This window comes from Poecilia mexicana, unplaced genomic scaffold (assembly GCF_051168715.1).
Source record: "Poecilia mexicana isolate PSO_F unplaced genomic scaffold, ASM5116871v1 scaffold_5, whole genome shotgun sequence".
Lineage (NCBI taxonomy): Eukaryota > Metazoa > Chordata > Actinopteri > Cyprinodontiformes > Poeciliidae > Poecilia > Poecilia mexicana.
Window position 1 is genome coordinate 18,075,802 of NW_028263374.1, and position 19,304 is coordinate 18,095,105.

At 38.5% G+C, this 19,304-nt stretch overlaps 1 protein-coding gene across 1 annotated transcript in view; it reads left to right on the plus strand.

Moving 5' to 3' along the window:
- sema3fa (sema domain, immunoglobulin domain (Ig), short basic domain, secreted, (semaphorin) 3Fa) overlaps nt 1-17,903 on the plus strand; it is a 54,091-nt gene extending 36,188 nt beyond the window's left edge. Inside the window, exons 6-19 of the mRNA XM_014984579.2 lie at nt 859-948; nt 1,777-1,870; nt 3,126-3,245; nt 4,530-4,669; nt 5,921-6,035; nt 9,864-9,933; nt 11,458-11,602; nt 11,716-11,938; nt 12,084-12,172; nt 12,578-12,619; nt 13,228-13,385; nt 13,516-13,583; nt 13,669-13,802; nt 14,560-17,903. Of these exons, the coding sequence (XP_014840065.2) occupies nt 859-948; nt 1,777-1,870; nt 3,126-3,245; nt 4,530-4,669; nt 5,921-6,035; nt 9,864-9,933; nt 11,458-11,602; nt 11,716-11,938; nt 12,084-12,172; nt 12,578-12,619; nt 13,228-13,385; nt 13,516-13,583; nt 13,669-13,802; nt 14,560-14,988 (1,917 nt within the window). The 3' untranslated portion in view covers nt 14,989-17,903. The remainder of the gene's footprint in view (nt 1-858; nt 949-1,776; nt 1,871-3,125; nt 3,246-4,529; nt 4,670-5,920; nt 6,036-9,863; nt 9,934-11,457; nt 11,603-11,715; nt 11,939-12,083; nt 12,173-12,577; nt 12,620-13,227; nt 13,386-13,515; nt 13,584-13,668; nt 13,803-14,559) is intronic.
- The last annotated feature ends 1,401 nt before the right edge of the window (nt 17,904-19,304 follow it).

Genomic DNA, 19,304 nt, shown 5'->3' on the forward strand with positions numbered 1-19,304 from the left:
TGTCGCGCAGTGGGCTTTAAATTATTTGTATTTTATTTTTAGCGTCTGCTCATGCTGCTCCAGGGTTGCCTCTATGGATTTTTGTTTGTATTAGAAGTTTAATTTTAACACTGGAATATTTAAATAGATACATTTGTAAATGCTTAAGGGTTTTTCTTAGTAATAAATTGCTATACAGTAGTACTACGCTGTAAAATAGTTTATAATATTCATTTTTTTACATGTATTTTGTAGCTAAAATATATATATTGCACTTTGTTCATTGTGAGCTGGTTTAAATTATATCTACTCATGAATGTTCCAACAATTTGGACTTCATGATGATTTATTTAAACTTTTCACACAACAGCTTAAAATCTAAAAACTAGAGCTGGGAGCTTCGGTTTGAATATCTGTGGATTTTCTCTAATCCATACAGGTCTAAAAACTGCACATGTAGGCATTTATACAGCATATTTTATTTTATTTTTAAAAAAAATAAAAAACAGTGGTCAATGTCCTTTCATTACATTTATGGTTCATATTTTGACTGAAAATATCTACATTGGCCTGCTCTTCATTTCACTTTATACATTTCTTTCCTGTTTTCTTCTTTTAGTTTTGCATGGTTTCTTTTTTTTCTGCACTCTTTCTTGCACGTGTCTGAATCTAATTCAAACATGTCTCTCTTTAGCTCTTCACTCTGTCCACTTCTTCATGATTTATCTTTTCATTTTTCAGAGTTCCTCATGTTGTTGATTTCTCCAGTCCTGTTTCACGTACATTCTTCTTCAGTCTCCATCATCATCAGCTGAATCTGGACTCGGTCTGGGCTGCGACAGGTTGCTAACAAGACGGCTAATTGTTTCTGCTTTTTAGGGTTTCAGCAACCTACAGGCACTTCAGTCAGGAGGGAGAACGAGTCGAGCAGCAGACTACAGCTCAACATCTGAGCCTTTGAGCAATAAGGTGGGCGGCGGGGTTTATTCCAGTAATGGTGTCCACCAAGTGAAGAATTGGGGTTAAAATTGCTTCAGGTTTACTACTGGTAAAGGCAGATTTCCTTCTGCCAGATTTGTTGAAAAATTGCAATGCAGATAGATTTTTGAGTGCAAAACAAACATCAGTCAACAAAAAAAAGGTTATTTTTCAGTCTTTTAATGGTCTCATACAAAAACACAAAGAAAATGGGGGGGAAAAAAGCTCAAACTTTTCAGCACATTGACCATAGATGGATCTTAATTAAAAGTATTTTTGTTCAAACTTTCGTCAGATAAAATTCAGCTGCAGCCAGTCCCGTGTATATGAGAACTTTTGGTTTAAATGATGTCCACAAAGCCGAACACTTGACATTTTTATTGATTTATGGAAATGTTCATGTTTTTCCCCAGCATTTTTGCACAGATTTTGCTGAGTTACTCTTTCAAAAGATAATATCCAACTGCAGGTTACAAATACAACTTTACCCCCGTCTGTGCTCTGCTGAACATTTGTTGTACCTGCGAGACAACATAAAAGCATGAGTGTTGACACAGATGTGTAAAAACTCCTCTTGCGCACAGGAATAATTGAAATTTGTTAGGGCAAGCAAACACTGGGCCTTGGATTGTTCCCAGCCTTTTCCTGCATCACTTCAGATCCTTGACGTGTGTGCCTGTTTCTCCCTTAGAGTGATTTATTTTGCTTTTAAAATGTTGCACAGTGCCTTAATGACCACACGTTGCTTCCTTTACTAATTCTTACTTTGTTTTTCCAAAGAATGTTTAGAAAATATTTCTCCATCCCTCTCTGTTACAGGAATACATTTTCCGTCTGGAACCTGGCAAAGTGGACTCTGGAAAAGGGAAATGTCCCTATGATCCTAAACTTAACAGCGTTTCTGCCCTGATCCGTGAGTTAATTCTTTTTCTGATTCTTTTCTTTGTGCATAAGGTCATTCAAAATGCTTTAACGGAATACGTATCAAAATTAAAATTAGAATAAAAACAACAAATGCATTGGAACTTTAGAAGACAATTAAGGCATCTCATTGAAATAAAACATAATGTAATGTAACTGTGACACAAAGATACATAATTGTGTGTTATCAGTGAGCCACTGGTAGGAGATACAGTGCTACATAATTTGTTGTATGGCAAGCATCTTGAAACTAGATATGTAGAATAAAAGTGGAATCTTTGTTTGCTGATATAATTACAAAAAGTTTTCCTTGACTACCAACCCAGATCCTAACCAGTGTAAACCCAATAAAAGATCATTTTATCCACTTTTTCCTCTTCATTCTATTTTGATATTATTATTTCATTTCTTTGCTTGCAACATTTGCAATATGTTTATTTTACAAGCTGACTAAGTAATAATTTCATCAAGAACTGCAAAGAAAATCTACCTGTGTTCCTGAAATAAGTTAAAAATAATTTAATGAATCGAGTGGCGATAATTGGTTAGTTGTCAGTGGATTATAAGTAATCACTTATCTTTTCACACAGATGTGTGTGCTGTTATTTCAGTGGGTGGTCATCAGTTGTCATCATCTTGCAGGTGGCCAGACATGGCTGTCGATAATCGACACCTCTGTGTGAGTTCATGTGTGTGTCAAAGAAAGAAAGAAAGAAAGAGCTTATGTTTGGCTGTGACACACTTCATTTGACCTTAGAAAACCTGACTGATGCAACAAAGATATCCCACAATAATAACATTATTGTAAGGTTTCTTCCCATTATGTCTGTGGGATCCCAGTGCAGACAAAACTAATTAGACATAGTTTTAATTTCATTGGAAATGAACACTGGTGCGCAAAATATAATCTGTCTTTGGATGAAAATGGTTTTCAATGATATGAATTTGGCTCTGGAAGAGCTGTAGCATGAGTGTCGTTACAAAAGAATTTAACATGTTCAATACTGACACGTCACATACACTAGAATACAGTTTTATCATGCATTCTGCTGCCTTCCTTTAATGTTAGCAACTCCCTTGAAAATATATGGCTGCTTCAAGTGATATCAAAGGGAATTTAGTAAAAATCTGGAAAACAAGTTTCTATTACTAGTGTTGAACAACATGTTGTGTGTCTTTTGACCTGGGAGTATTTCCTGGTATCCTAATTCTTTCTTCTTCTCTTTTCCCTTCGCTGTGACTGGCAGATGGAGAGCTCTATGCTGGAGTCTACGTGGACTTCATGGGAACAGACTCCGCCATCTTCCGTACTCTGGGGAAGCAGACAGCCATGAGGACCGATCAGTACAACTCCAGATGGTTAAATGGTAATGTCTTAGCTTACCGCTTGATCTGCATTTGCCTTTTATTTCTCTTCCTCGTCTCTCGACAAACCATTTTGAATTTATGCACCAGGAAATTGGGAACACAGTTTGAGCATTTTGCAAACCTCCATAATGCTGACGCATGCGTGTCATCTGAGCTTCCTGATCTTTTCCTCCTGCTCCACCAGACCCAATGATGCTTTGAGTCATTAAATCCTTTCAGATCCTGCGGATGCCTGCAGACTCGGCCGTATTTGTTGGGGAAATCCTGGAATGTCAATAACGACTCAGTTTTCTCTCTAATGAAGTACAACTGTTACAGTGATATTATTGCTGGTCTGCTGCTTTTTGGTTGATTTTTGCCAAATCAATAGCAGACTCCCCGTCTGTGTTGTTGGCTCCCAGTTTTTCCACTGACCCTGTTGCCCTGACAACAGTCCCCTGCTGGCAATCTGGCGAATCAGGACACCTGAGTCCTGCTAATCAGCCGTTTTGAAATATCTCGGGTAACACCCTCCCCCACATTATGGGGGTACTGGTTGCTCCCCTCCTTCCTCTGGCTTTTTGGTTTGTCCCTGTTTGGGATGCTGGTCTTTCACAGCGGGGTGGAGGGGGTGGCGCTGTGTGTGTTGTGAGTCCTGTGGTGACCCAGAGAATCAGTGCGACTGTGTGTGCACTATGTATGATCCCTCACATAGTGCAAAGACATTAATACCGAACAGAAACATAAATGATTTCTGTTCCCTAAAATTAAGTTTTGTGACTGTTTGGCCTTAAGGAGCAAAGGTCTGCTGCTTCTTTTTATTTGAGAATTATAATATAGGTGCAACTGCATGAATTAAACTATCTTTGAAAAGTAAATTTACTATAGTGATTGAATTAATTAGGATCTTACGGAATCATTAAAAACAGAGTGATACATTTTAGCCATCATTTTCTGTTAATTTTTATCATTTTAGCTTCCAGTTTTTTTTCTTCCACCCAATTTTCCATCAGTGTTCCTTGCAGATCTGATCCAATTTACTGAGATGAATTTGTACTTAGAAAAAGATAATATATTAGCTTGACTCATTTTACAAATATTGTACTGTTCATTAGTCCAATCCTTACAGCATGAAATCAGTATAATTTGGTGGTTGATTTGAAAGTCATCAAATATCCTAAAACTTGCAAAACATAAGGGCAACCTCTATATTAAATTTAGTTGAAAAACATATAAAACAACCCACTGCAGGCAGGTCTGGACAGCAAATGGGCCAATCATCCTTTTTCCGTTTTTCCCTTCAGATCCGACTTTTGTCCATGCTCACCTGATCCCAGACAGCGCTGAAAAGAATGATGATAAGCTCTACTTCTTCTTCCGTGAGAAAGCCTCTGAGGTGGGCCAGAGTCCCATGACGCAGTCCAGGATAGGTCGGATCTGCTTGGTGAGTTATCACACAGGTCCGAAACCACAAGCTGATAATCGCCAGTGAGCTTTAAATAAATCGAAGGGCTTGGTGAGTGATTGCCTTTGACCTGTTTTCATTTGTTTTGTCCTCCTTTGAGGGTGGCCATCCAGGATGTTCTGCAATACATGCTCTTCATAGAAAAAACAAATGAATAGAAAAATGTAGCAGCCTCCACAGTTACTGACAGCTCTGGTAAAATTTGTAAAAACCCCTTAAAAATATTTATAATTGACACTGACATAAACCTGAACTGAATCCAAAACTTTAAAAATATTGATTTTTCAAATAAACAATACAGTTAGTGGCTCCCCTAACAATTCTTATATTACATGTGTAATTAAAGGATATCTTATTTTTGCATTTTCATGGAAAAAGATCTGATTGTCTGCAAATTTTTAATTAGTTTCTGTGAGCTACAAAGGAGATTGACAGAGAGGCTTGTTTCTAAGAAATGGTGATGCTATTGAAGTAAGGTTGGTGTGTTTTGATTTTAATAAATCAGGAAAAAGATCCAAGAAAACAGCTACCGACTCTGATGTGGCAACAACTAAAGCTTAAAACAACTGAAACTGATTAACAAATCCTTGTTAATAAAGATTCGTTTTGATCTAACTTCTTCTGGGTGGATGGATGATAAAAACGAAAAGATGAAAAAAAAACACTGTTTGAGTTTATGGACCTTTAATAAAACATAAAATTATGTTGGTCTTTTTTTATAGTTCTTCCCCAGGGGTACTAATTATTGACAGAGGTGCCATATGTTTATATTTCTTGGATAACTGTTTATTATCAGATTTAAAAATATTCCTATTGTTATTTATCTTGCCTGCAGGGAGGAGACAGTTTTGAATGTTTTGGATTAGTCACACAAATAAGATGACCTGAGTAATTTGCTTAGTGATCTTTAAATCACTAGGAGCAATGATTTTATTTTTTTTTTAAATTTGTCTTCATAACTCAAGGTAAAAGTTAAAACGTGTCTTTTTAATCCTCACAAATCATCCAAGCTGAGCTGAGGTTTACTCACCAACTCCTTTTTCTCAGGACTTTATGCTTCACCTCAGTAGCACAAGCTGCAGCTGGCTGACCCCTTGTTCAGGCAGATGATGGTGACCATTATTCATGTTAACTTTGGCTAACAGCTGTTTCAGACACCTGTTAGACAGATACTGTTGGAGTCGGCCTGACGAGTGACTCTGGATGTTTGTTTGGATGTGATTCCTGCAGAACGATGACGGTGGACATTGCTGCCTGGTCAACAAATGGAGCACCTTTCTGAAGGCTCGTCTCATCTGCTCTGTGCCTGGAGTCGACGGCATTGAGACGCACTTTGATGAACTCAGTGAGTCATATTCATTTTCACTTTTAAAGCTTTCTGTCATCTCTGACTCTCGTTGGTCCATCATCAGTTGTGTAATGCACCTGTTGGCCATTACGTCCAACCTCGCACTTTTTAAACCTATGAGCAAAGTGCCGCTTCATCTTCCTTACAAAGGACGAGTTGCAGCTCTGGCCATTTACAGATTGATTTCTGCAGCTCAGGGGACCTATAATGACTCTGCAGGGAGCCGGAGTGAACCGCATATTGAATGTCTCTGACCTCAGAGGAGAACTAGCAGATGGAAAGGGACCATTTATAACCTCAACTTTCAAAATAAAGCTCCGCAGATGGACAGATTCAGGACCAACAACTTTATCATTTCTACAGTTTGCTTCACATTTGCTCTGCATAGTTCCAGAGTGATGCTAATTCCCAGTTCCTCCTCAGTCTGTTTCACAATGTTTTCATTTGGGGCTGATGATAATATCATATTGTTCAGAAGCAAAAAGTGCTCCGCCAACCTCTTATGTACGGCTACGTGATGTAAGTTCAACTGAAGCTCAAACTTTAGGTTGAGACATAGGTGGAGCCTTTAAGGTTCAACTGTCCCATTTGCAGAACACACTGATCCATTTATTTTAGTCAAGTGGTTGGAGAAACTACATTTGGGGGATTTTGATCCGGGTTTTCATGCTGTAATAGACCAACTCTGGGATTTTCCAGGAACTCCACTTCTTACAACTGATTCAAGCTGGATTAGTCAAATAAAAAAATTCAGTGAGACAAAATTAGCTGGCAGGAAGATACACTTACAGTCTCTGTTATAGCTTTGCTTTGTCTCCAAGGCGATGGGCACCAGGAAGTCTCTGAGTGCTTGTATTCAGAAATAGAAATATGGTATTTTTATTGTCCCGCCATGGGGAAATTCAAGTGTACCATCAATAAGTTAAGGATCATTAGGAAAAAAATAAGAAATTGAACAGTAAAGTAAAATATGCAACATAAGATAAATGATAATTAGGATTTAATTCTCTTAGATCAATCTAAAATAACACATTGTTTTAAAGTGGAAGGAAAACTTGAGGTTACTTCACTCTGATACCCTTCAATAAATTGCTGTGCAGCCAGACGTCACCTAATTAGTAATAATAGTCCAACTTAAAATGAGTTAATAATTACAGCCATTCTACAAGATAATTAAACAATAATAAAGATGCAGGAGGCCCATGGTGACTGTGGAGGAGCTGCAGAAATCCCCAATTCAGGTGGGACAATCTGTCATCTAGACAGCTGCAGGGTTAGTTGTGTTTCCACAAATCTACCCTTTCTGGGAGAGTGGCAAGAAGAAAATAATTCTTGAAGGAAGTAAAAAATATAATAAAAAAATATATTTTCAGATTTCTACAGGCTACAAACATGTTCTGATCAGATGAGACCAAACTTAAACTTTCTGCTCTATGCGGAAAATTGTTGTCTGCATCACTATAAACGGCAACAAACAGGAAGAACTGTAACTGCGGTGAAAGGCGGTTCTCATTCAGTCCCACTCAGTGGGAGTGAATATGCAAACCACACTTTACAGATTTGTATTTAGCAAACATTTTAAAAACCTTTTCACACATATCATCTTCCTTTCATTTTAATTTCATGCACTGCTCACGTTAGTCTGGCACATAATTCCCAATAGCAAACATTACAAACTTATAATGCTGTAATGTGAAGAAGTATTACAACTTTTGTATTTAAACTGACAAGTCACCATCAGACAGACGTAATAAACCACAATCGGAAACGGCTTCTGAATAGCTCAGAGTTGAATATTTAGTAGCATCTCGTACTCATGCTGTAATGGTGTTCTGCAGATGTTCTTCATGCAGTAAGAGCACTCTGTGTGACAGAAAGCACTCTGGTGTCAGTGTTACTGTAGTTTTAGTGGTGCCGCTTGGCGGTTGCAGCCTACAAGCAGATCAGCACTCGCGGTGAGGTTAATGTGCGTCCTGAGGTGCAGCGTAACAGCCCACAGAACCACGGCCATTTTTACCACAAACCACAGTCGGTCTGGGAGAAATGTACTGCTGGTCCCGATTGGAGCCCAGCAGAGGCATCGGAGTGCTTAGATGAGGACTCAGGGGGCACAGAGTGGGGCGAGGTTTACCAGATGAGAAAGGATTCAGTGTTTTTGCCAGAGGAGAGGACGACTGCTAAGGGACAGAAAGGCAAGCAGATGCAAAAGAGATGAAAATGTTTGCTGGAGAAAAACAAGAATGAATTTATGGGACGTTAAGTTTTACACTCTTTTTTTTTTTTTTTTTGTAGCGTAATAATAACAGAAACCTTATTTCCACATGTTTTGGATGTCAGGGCTGTGTGCCGAGCCCAACATTTCTTAACACTCATGTTGCTTTATAAATTAATTTCAGTGGGATATTTTAATACATTAGGCTATGTTTTTAAAAAGATGACTTTTCTTTTCCTGAACTGATCATTACTCCTCTCTTTTGTCCTCATGTAACACCTCTTTCAGTTCATCTCTTTGTATTAATGCATTTCCAGTAATTAGTGACGTTTCCCAGCATGCATGTTACTCAGAGGCCCTCAAAGTCTCTGTCTCCTCTGACACATCAGAAACAAAAGTCAGAATGATGCAACCTGTTCCCAGTTCTCTGCTGATTTATTTCTTTTCTTCGCTTTCCATAGCCAGGGGCTCTGTCAGACTGGCGTCAGATGGGTTATGACTCTCTGCTTCGCTTGCCAAAAGTTAATTTTCGCTTTAGTGAGCAGACATTACCTGTCATTCTGTACCCTGGGACGTTGGCATAGTTTTTCGTTTCAGAAACGATTTCAAACATTTGATCAAAGGAGGGCTTGTTTATCTTTAAAACTGTGCACAACATATTTTCTCGTGCAAGCAATTTGAGTTTATGCTACTTGTTTATTGAATCTTTGCTGATTAAAGTCAAAGGCATATGGATTAAGTTTCAGTCAGTTATAAAATACATTCAGGTTATTTGAGATACATTTTTGTTTTTGTTCTGCTTGGGGAAAAATGTCTCATTTTTTTTAGTCCTTACAATCCCTTGAACAAAAAAAAAACATTTATAAACGAGAGACTCGTGTATCCCTAGTTTTCAATGTAATGGTGTTTTTTATTAACGGTAAACTACCAGGTAATATTGTTGTGGGTTTTTTTAAGCTGAACTCTTCCCTGTAAAGCAAAACAATAAATGAACTGGTGTGTGCATAGCCTGTCTACTTTAAATTTATTTCACTTTTCCTCTGCTTTGTTATTTCTTTCTCTTTTCTCTCATGAAAACATTAGAGGATACACACTGCACACCGCTGCCATGGCCCCACAGTCCCCGTATTGCATATGGCTCCTATTAAAGTCATGTTTCAGCAGACATCTCCGTTTCACTCCTATTCCCCACTGAGACCGGAGCAGTGTAGCTCCAGGTTTGGAAGAGTTTAGATTCAGGATCTCGCTGGGACTCTGGAAACCACAATTCACGGGGAGCTCATTCTTAGCAAACCCCCCTCAAAGGAAGCAAAATGTCTCCATATGTCACAATTAGGATTTCTTGGGTTGGAAGTGATCTTAAAGTCTCAAGATCATTTAATATGAGACACTAATATTTTCCTTCAAATGTTTTCTGCGAAAGAAATGTCTGACCTTGTTTAATTTGAATTTGAAAGAGGGTTAAATTCAGTGCGGCACAAATCCCAGGAAGCGATCTACATTTGTGCATATACATCGAAATCATGTTTAGAACTATGAATACTTATTGTGAATTAGTAACTTTTCATAATTCATGGATGTGACTAATGTGTAATTCATGTGACTGTCTACAGGGGACGTGTATATCCAACCAACCCAAGACACGAGGAACCCAGTCATCTATGGAGTCTTCTCAGTTTCAGGGTGAGTAATGGCTTTTTTTAACTCTAATTTCAGTGTGAATGTTAGGTGTGTTTTAATGTCTGTCAGCAGTACGTGCTCATTTGCACTCAGCCGTAAGGTGTCTGCTCTTTGTAATGTTATGAGTCTGTATTGGTTTGTAAGAATCCGCCTACAAGCAGGAGACAGAAAAGTGACTGTTCAGCCCAGAGGGAGACGCCGTCCGCTGAGTCTTTTATAGAGACAGTCAGGTTTGATAGCAGGTTGTCAGTCACTGAAGGTGGACAGTGTTGTTGGGTTTTATAGATTATAGACCCAGACATTAACTATAGGATTTCCAAGAGGCTGCAAACATTTCTAAATTCAGTCAGCACGTTGGATAACAACGGCTGAAAGCTCAAAAGGATAAAAAAAATTAAGCATCGTTGCTTCTTGTTGTCTTTTGAAAGTCTTACTCTCGATAACTCTCTTGCTGTCTCAAGAATTCAAACATTTTGTCATTTTTTAAAAATTACAATTTCCTTTTAATTCTCTTTGAACATCTCTTTGGTTCCTCCGATTTATTTTTTATCACCTGAACTGACGACAAAAATTACCAATTTGGAGTTTTCTGTTTTCAGTGACAGCCTCCTCACTGACTGTTTAAAGACCTAATAGTGCTAACTATGATCCATTCACTGACAGTTTTCCAGGTTTTTCAGTTTTTGACTGATAAAACAAAGACTTGTCCAATTTCAGTCAGTTGCTGGCTTCCCAGTGCATCTCTCGTTTTCTGCTGACCTGACATATTGAATGTATCATTTATGTCAGTATTGTTTATGTGATATGTAACAGTGAAGACTTAATGCTTCTATCCACTTATTGTTTATCTATATAGGCAAAATGGCATAATGAGTAATCCTACATAATGGTATAATGTGTGTGTAAACCTTTCAGGGATTAGTCAAAACTAAGTTTCTCCTTAATTGTTCCAGAAGGTTTTTCTAATGTAGATAAGATACTGACTACTCATTCATTACCTCACTTCCAAAAATACACACAAACTCTTTGAGATTTGTAAACTGAGATTCTGTCAGCGCACAGGTCAAGAAAGGTGTTCGCAAAGTCATAATAAATGCATTTTGATTAATGTGTTGGAGAAAGAAATACTGTTATTGTTGCAATCGCCATTATAGCCATTGAGAGCATTTAAGCCCAGCTGATAGAAGCACATGTGGTGCTAATGATAGGGGCTCATGACACAAGTTGCAAACATACCACACTGCTCTGCAGCAGTGAGAGCCTGTATTCTGGCGATTCTTTGGGATACGTGGGTGTTTGTATGTCAGTATGTCAGACAACTTGTCTCTGCTCGAGTCAGTCTGAGTGGTTCTGCATCGTGATGTTTCAGCAAGTTCTTGCAAACAGAGGCAGACTGAATATGTGGAAGGAAGTCAGACTGAGAAGCCACAGAGATACCTTGCAGTAATTACCTCGGGGTGTGAGTTAATCTGCATCCTGTCTTGATAATATCTTTGCAATAACTTGTGCTAATCTGTCCTCCTGCAGGTCTGTGTTCAAAGGCTCGGCGGTGTGCGTCTACTCCATGGCCGACATCCGTATGGTCTTCAACGGGCCGTTTGCCCACAAAGAAGGGCCCAACTACCAGTGGGTGGCGTACACTGGGAAAATTCCCTACCCTCGACCTGGCACTGTGAGTTCAAAAATAAAGAAAATCAATGTCCATGACATAAACCGCACTCATGGGGAAATAAAGCAAATGTCAGAGGAGCAGATTTGACATTAAAATGTTCCATCTGTCAATAGTGTCCTGGAGGTACTTTCACTCCCAACATGAAATCCACAAAGGATTACCCAGACGAGGTTATCAACTTCATGAGAAACCACCCCACCATGTACAACGCCATTTACCCGGTGCACAAGCGCCCCCTGGTGGTCAGAACCAACGTGGACTACGAGTTCACCACAATTGCTGTCGACCAAGTGAGAGCGGCTGATGGGAGCTATGAGGTGCTCTTCCTGGGAACAGGTCAGCGCTGTGAGACCAGAACATTTAAAAGTTACTGTAAAGATACATAGCTGAATGGAGTTTTGTGTTTATCATAAATGTTTCCAGTAAAGCTGTTTTCAGTGGAAGGTTTTATAATATGAATTGATATTTTTTGGTGGTTCAGATCGTGGGACGGTGCAGAAAGTCATCGTGTTGCCAAGAGATGACTTACAAACAGAGGAGCTGGTTCTGGAGGAGGTGGAGGTGTTCAAGGTCAGTCAAAATAAAACTGGTCCAAAAACTCCTTTTTTATTTGTCTTACTTTATACAAAGGTATTGGTCAGGCTTTTCCTGACCGATTTTGATTTCTAGTTTTCTTTGACATCTGACTGACTATTTGAGACTTTGACCACTCGACTTTTATTCAAAGGGCTACTAAATAGGGAATAATGTGCTGCAGATTAAACAGTGCGCTATTTTAAAAAACAAATATTATTATTTTGCAAATCTGTCCTTTAGTGTATAATCTCTTATTCTTTTCTTATTTTTCTATTTATAATTTATTTAGGTTTGGCTAGAGAGGCAATTTCTTCTATTATATGCTTTGACATGTTTGTCAACTTTTTTTCTGTTTTTTCTTACTTTGTGTTGATGTAAAAATTCCATCTGCCACTTCAGGTTCCCACCCCAATCACCACCATGAAGATTTCATCTAAACGGGTAAGTTACCACTCGTTTTGCTTTTGCCAGTACAGCTTAATCTGAGCCAAAGTATTTTTATTCATCCAATTAACTTAGTGGGAGCTATCTATCAGATTTATTTCATTTCCGAAATTATTCTATTCTAAGCCATTAGAAACATGACTTATGAAATGAATTTTAAATGTCAAAAAAAGACAATTTGCTCGGGTATTTGTAACCATTTTACTATAAAATGTGTTTCTAAAATGTTTTAAAACTCTCCAATACATACATTACAGAATTTATTTTTCATAGTAATTTAACGTTTAAATTTATTGGTTTAAATTAGGGACCCACGCATATCGATTGTTTGAAGCGCTCAAATAATCTATATTGTTGCCTTTACTTTTGTCTTTAAAAAAAACTAATCGAAACCTAATTAGGTTTCAATAATACTGAGTGCTGATGATGTTTGTGTCGTCATTGTACCCTGTCTCATATTATTATTGGTTATGCTAATACACTCAGCTCTTTTAATATTTTGTGGATCAGAAGCTGAAAAGTTTTGCAACCACTGATTCATTAAATCCAAACTACTACTGTTGCTACTTCTTACCAGTTCTGTGTTTTTTTTTTTTTTTTAATAGCAACAACTATATGTGGGGTCTGTCCTGGGTGTGACCCACCTGGCTCTGCACCGCTGCGACGTGTATGGCGAGGCCTGCGCTGACTGCTGCCTGGCCCGGGACCCGTACTGCGCCTGGGACGGCAAGTCCTGCTCCAGATACTCTGCCTCGCAGAAAAGGTGAGACCGAGACGGTCTGGACGTTTACAACCTCAGGCTCACATTATCTCTGCGGATTATTGTAGCACAGGATATTTAAGAACCGTGCGGATGCTAAGCTTTATTTTCGGCTGTTGATTCGATCTCCCAGACGAAGCCGTCGACAGGACGTAAAGTATGGAAACCCGATCCGCCAGTGCAGAGGTTACAACTCGAATGGTGAGTTTCTCTGTGGTACAAGACGGATTTGTGATGCAGTTTTCAGTACAAAAGCATTAAGTAACGTCTTTCGCATGTTTCACAGCAAATAAGAATACGCTGGAGACGGTTCAGTACGGAGTGGAGGGAAGCACAACCTTCTTGGAGTGCCAGGCTCGCTCTCCTCACGTCTCTCTGAAGTGGCACCTGCAGAAGGAAAACAGCGACAGGAGAAAAGAGGTGATTAATTTTATTTCTTGTACAACAGATGTTGACTGATGTCATATAAAAGTAGTAAATGGATCTTTCACACTTTAGCTGCTAATTGTCTTATTTCAGCACTAGTTGAAATTAATTGAACTATCAGTCTTTATGACAGGATGAGGATAAGGTGTGAAAACTGGCAACAGATTTGTGATTCAGAATTTTTGTTCTAGGTTTATTTACTTTTTGGCCTACATGTAAATTGCAACGTGAGATGGAAAACGAGCACTCCATGTGAAAAACCACCCCCAGTGTAAAACATGGCGGTGGCAGCATCAGGCTGTGGGGATGCTTTTCTTTAGCAGGAACAGACGAGCTGATCAGAGTTGACTGGAGCTAAAAACAATCCTGGAAGAAAACCTATTAAAGGCTGCAAAAGCCTGGGGACTGAGGCAATGGGTCACAAAAACCAAAGCATACAGTCAGAGTTGCACTAAAACACTTAAGATCAAAGCATATTCCTGTTAACAGTTGGGTGTAAATTGATGTTCACATATGTTGTTTTTTTTCCAGTCTGACTGAGCTAGAGCTATTTTCCAAAGATGGGCAAATTATTAAAAAATGTTATAGATGTGCAAAGATGTGTAAAATCCTAATAAAATACATTTATATTCTGGTTTGCTTTTGGAAAGCGTTGTATTCTTTTACCTTTTTAACTGATAATTAAATATTCTGTGCTACTTTGTCCGTGTCTTTCCTTAAGCTGTAAAACTTCCCTCCCTGTGCTCTCCAGATTCGCTCAGAGGGTCGCATCCTGAAAACCGATCAGGGCCTCCTGATCCGCTCGCTGCAGTCCTCCGACGGCGGCATCTACCACTGCACGTCCACTGAGAAGAACTTCAAGCACACCCTGGTGAAGCTGCAGCTAGTCGTCCTGTCCAGTCGCACGGTCAACAACGTCCTTGTGGATACGGGCAACCCAGCCCTCCCCCAAATTCAGTCCAGCGCCTGGACCCCGAGCGTTGGGCAGTACAAGGACCTGCTGACCATCCTCAGCCAGCCGGAGATGGGGCTGATCAACCAGTACTGCAAGGACTACTGGCAGCACGGGGACGACGGCCTCGGGGACGGCAAAGCTAAAAGCCTGAAGGAGCTGAAGGAGCAGAAGAAGCCTCGCAACCGCCGGCATCACGACGACCAGACGAATCCAGCTGAGACATGAAGAGTTTGGGTTTTCAGCCCGTCGCGTTCAAACAGCACCATTTGTCTACCTTCTAGTTTCTCCTCACAACCCTCCATTTAAGGGAAATGACTCCATTTAACAGACCCTGCAACAGAAAGCATCATTTGTATGTGACTGTTGGAAGAACAAACACAATATTTATTGTAGGTTGTACAAAGTAATTCTTTATACCTATCTAGAAAACATGTTTTTTGTGAATAGATCTGTGCAAATATTGTTATATTATTATTGTTATTATAATTATTAGTGTTATTGTTTATGACATTGTGTTATTATGTTGGGAATATCTTTGGTGTTTTTTTTCTTTTTTTCTTTTTTTTTTTTTTAAATAGCAACTATTACTCTGGACTTTAACGGTGTCCAGACAAGGACTGGAGTGGTTAAGCTTCCCATTTCTCTGCAATTATGTCTGAACAATTGACTGCTGGCAGTATCTAAATCCAGAATTACACCAGAAAAGCCTGGCATTTGTTAGGTAATCTCACCTGGACAGTCATTGCAAAGGTGGACACTATTGTACTGTAAATAAAACGCCATTGACGATGGTAGGAATGCCGACAAGCTGCAGCTGCAACAGCACATCACAAACTCCCAGGAACGTGAATTTTAAGCTCTTTCACAGAAGGTCGACGGACCTAAGGTGACAATTTCAAACTGCACCGTTCATATTCTTCCATGATTAGTTGCTGCCAAGTGTTTTTTGTTTGTATGTAAGCATCACATCTCAGTGTTGTGTTCTCGGCATCTTGTTATAAGCTGTTTATCTTTGGAGGAAGTGTTCTTTTAACGAAACAGAAGTGGAAAACAGAACATTGCCTTCTCTTCTCTCTCTGTGGAGATGAGTTATTCCAGCAGGCAGCTAAATGTGAGTCTGTGATTAAAAAAAATATATATCTATATTATATTAGAGAAAGCACCTTTTGTTGCCAGATTGGTGATTTTTCTTTAAATAAATCTTAGAAAAGTTTGTTTCTAAACGTATTAAACACCCTATAAACTACAATGCTGTGGAAAAAGTATTTGCTCACTTTGTGATATTTTGTCACTTAGAGATTTCTGATCGTCAATCAGTTTTTAATAACGGTTACAAATCTGCTGAGTAAATACAGCATGCACTTTTCATTTATGGATTACTTTAGATAAAGTGAAGGAAAAATCTATCTAAACTCACCTGGCCTTTGGTGAATATAATCAGTCTTTTACATCTGTGGAGAAGATTCAGACACTTTTTGTTTGAATTCAGCCACATTGTCACATCATCTTTATCAGATTTACGTCCAGATTTGACAAAGAAACTTCCTAATTTTTGAGTCTTTGAGAGATGAAGTTGTTGGTGTCTATTGGACCATTGTTCAGTTGTACGACTCGAGTGCTTGAGCTTAAGTTTTTAAAGGTTTTCTGCTAGTGAGTAAAACCTTTTATTTCATCAATTATAGAAAAGTTCTTGAGTAGCAACACACTGAAGTGAAGTTCATGGTGCTTGTTTTGGTACCTCCTGGATGACTGATTGATTAGGTCAGCCACTCATCCATGTTTTCCCCATGTATGGCTTTGTATTTGGTTCATTGGAGTCCAAAAGACTTCAGAATGGCTTTATAACTCTTTCCAAACTAATAGGAAACAAAGTTATTGACATTTGTTTGTCCTTGAATATCTTTAGCTCAGGGCTGGATGTTTTTTTTTAATGTTATGGGCTACTTCAAAACATTTAAACATGTCTTTTTGTAACTTTTTGGCCCTGCATAGCTTTCAGTAATCACAACCTGGATATTGCACTCACCTCTCCAAAATATGTTGATTACACTTTATTAAAGGGCATAGAGCAATGTTATTATTTTGTCACACCGAGCCAGGTTGTTTTGAATAGTTTTTTCTCTTTACCAAATTAAATGTCCATAAATCCACTGTCTATTCTCGCTTGCTGTTGCAATATCCCCATCAGTCATAGGGCAAAAGGCAAGGTTCACCCTGGACTGGTCATCATTACACCATTACAGAGCAACACACAGGACTAACGACATTTATGCCTAAAAGCAATTTAGAGAAACCTGTTTACCCAAGAGTCATGTTTTTGGACTTTAGGAGTACCTGGAGAGTACCTCCACTTGCATAGGGAGAACAGAAAGACTCCAGGCCAGGACCTAAACACAGTACCTTCTTGCTCCAAGGCAACAGGCTACCAACCTCAACAAAACTGCTTAATGATCAGAAAAATGTAATACTTTTTCACAGCACTGTCGTTGTTGTTTTCTTTTCCATTCCTTCCATTTTTATGTAAATATTGGTGAAATTAATGTAATCAGTCTATACAAGTGTGCAGATTTATAGTGCTATGATGACTGGTGCTGTACTTTATGTATCATCTGGTTACCAGAGAGCTCCTGCCGCTCTATTTGTCCTGGTACAGAGCCATCCTTTATTACTGGTGCCACAGACTTCACACCAACTATGGAAACGAACACCTTTACACAGTAAACATCATGATAACTTGCCAAACCTGAAGAAAAAAATCATACCACAGTCTTGAGACAGTGAATTTTAAATGTGCATGGCATGTACAGTGTATGTATGTAGTGTTTTGTCTAAACTGTTGCTGTGGATGTCTTTTTATTGTTGTGGGAGTTCGGATCCTTTTTGTTTTGGGAAATGCTGAAAGATCAGAAAGGCTGATTTCATCTTTGAGTTCTCCTTGTCAGATATAAGAAGTAGAGGAAGAAAACAGGTTTTCATATATTTCTACTGTGGGAATCTGTTTTCTCTGTATGACAGCTCTGTGAGGTAATGTATAATAAGCACACTTTGTGGTAATGTAATGACTTGTAAAAACTACTATCTTTTCTTCCTCATCAATGTTGCTAACTAATAAATTAAAGCTCTATATTTTATAATAACAAGTGTTCTCCTTTGTTTAGTCTGCATGGTGACTTTAGAGCACTTCATTTTTAATATTTATTTTTCTGCATTAGCATAGCAATTAAAATACTTCCAATTACGTTAACATAAAATAAGAAATAAGAATCAGTCAAACCCATTATAACATCAATCTAAAAGATAAATTCATGACGTTTATATTGAGTGATTTTTAACACATTTAAAAAAGAATCAGCAAACGTCTGTATATTTCTTAATATTAGGATTTATTTAGGATCAATCAAGACTAATTACAACTTTATTATGAATCAAATTATATGCATTTAATCATGATTACTTAACTGCATTTTGTGGACTTCCTGACTGCAAATATTTACATTAGTCCAATAACAAATGTATGGATCACATGGTGGCCTGTACTACTTTTTCAGCGTCAAAACTAGACAGAATATTTTTAATTTCTGCAATATTCTAGAAGAGAAAGAAGGAATCCTTCAAACATGTTTAGTATGGGATTTAAGTGACATACCTTGGTTAAAAATAACACAAAGAGTATTTACTTTAAGAGTCAATTTGATGCCATCAGTTATCAATGGATTGACTCAGTAGTTTCTCTTTCAAAGACTCTGGTCCAACGTTGACACTTTCTGTCTTGTCAGAATTTAAAATTTACAGTGGACAGGATTGTATCCAAACAAAATGGGGTTAGAAGTAAAAAATTACCTCAAAAGAGAAGCAAATACGTTTACAATCAAACTGCATCTACACCCAGTTACAGATGTTCTATGTTTTGATCCTGTGTATGCCTTCTGATCCAGGCGCTAGAGATAACACAATAATAACACTATTCTTCAGTTCCTGAGTTTGTAATGAAATATGATGCTGTGATCACGAACATACACTCATGCCGCATCTTCGTGCACGCAGAACTGAAAGTGTGAGTGGATTAGGATCCTTAACCAGCTTCAGATTTAGGTCAATGAGATCTGTCTGGTGAAACTGCAAAGCTCTTTAAGCACTTCAGAACTCACCCTTCAGGCTATTGGATCCCATAAGGAATGTTTGGACCCATCTTTGCATTTGTGTGTGCATAATGTCTCTGTGTTTAGACTACAGGTTGATGGTCTTGACATGCATTTCCTGATTTTATGTTGGTTCTAACAGTCTCATCACATTCTCATCCCTCTTGCAGAAATAAAACCACAATGAGTTCACCATCAGATTTCACTTTTATTGTGGTCACATCAGATACTAAACTTAGTTTTGGTAGCAAGACATGAACCAAGTTATTTTAGTTTTACTGGCTTCTCTTCTGAAGGAGCCTAAGAAGAGCATGAGATAAGCACTTGAGCCGATGTTCATCTTCCGCTGAGCGCAGCAAAGTACCCTAAAGGTTAGAGCACTCCTACAGTGATGTATGTCTG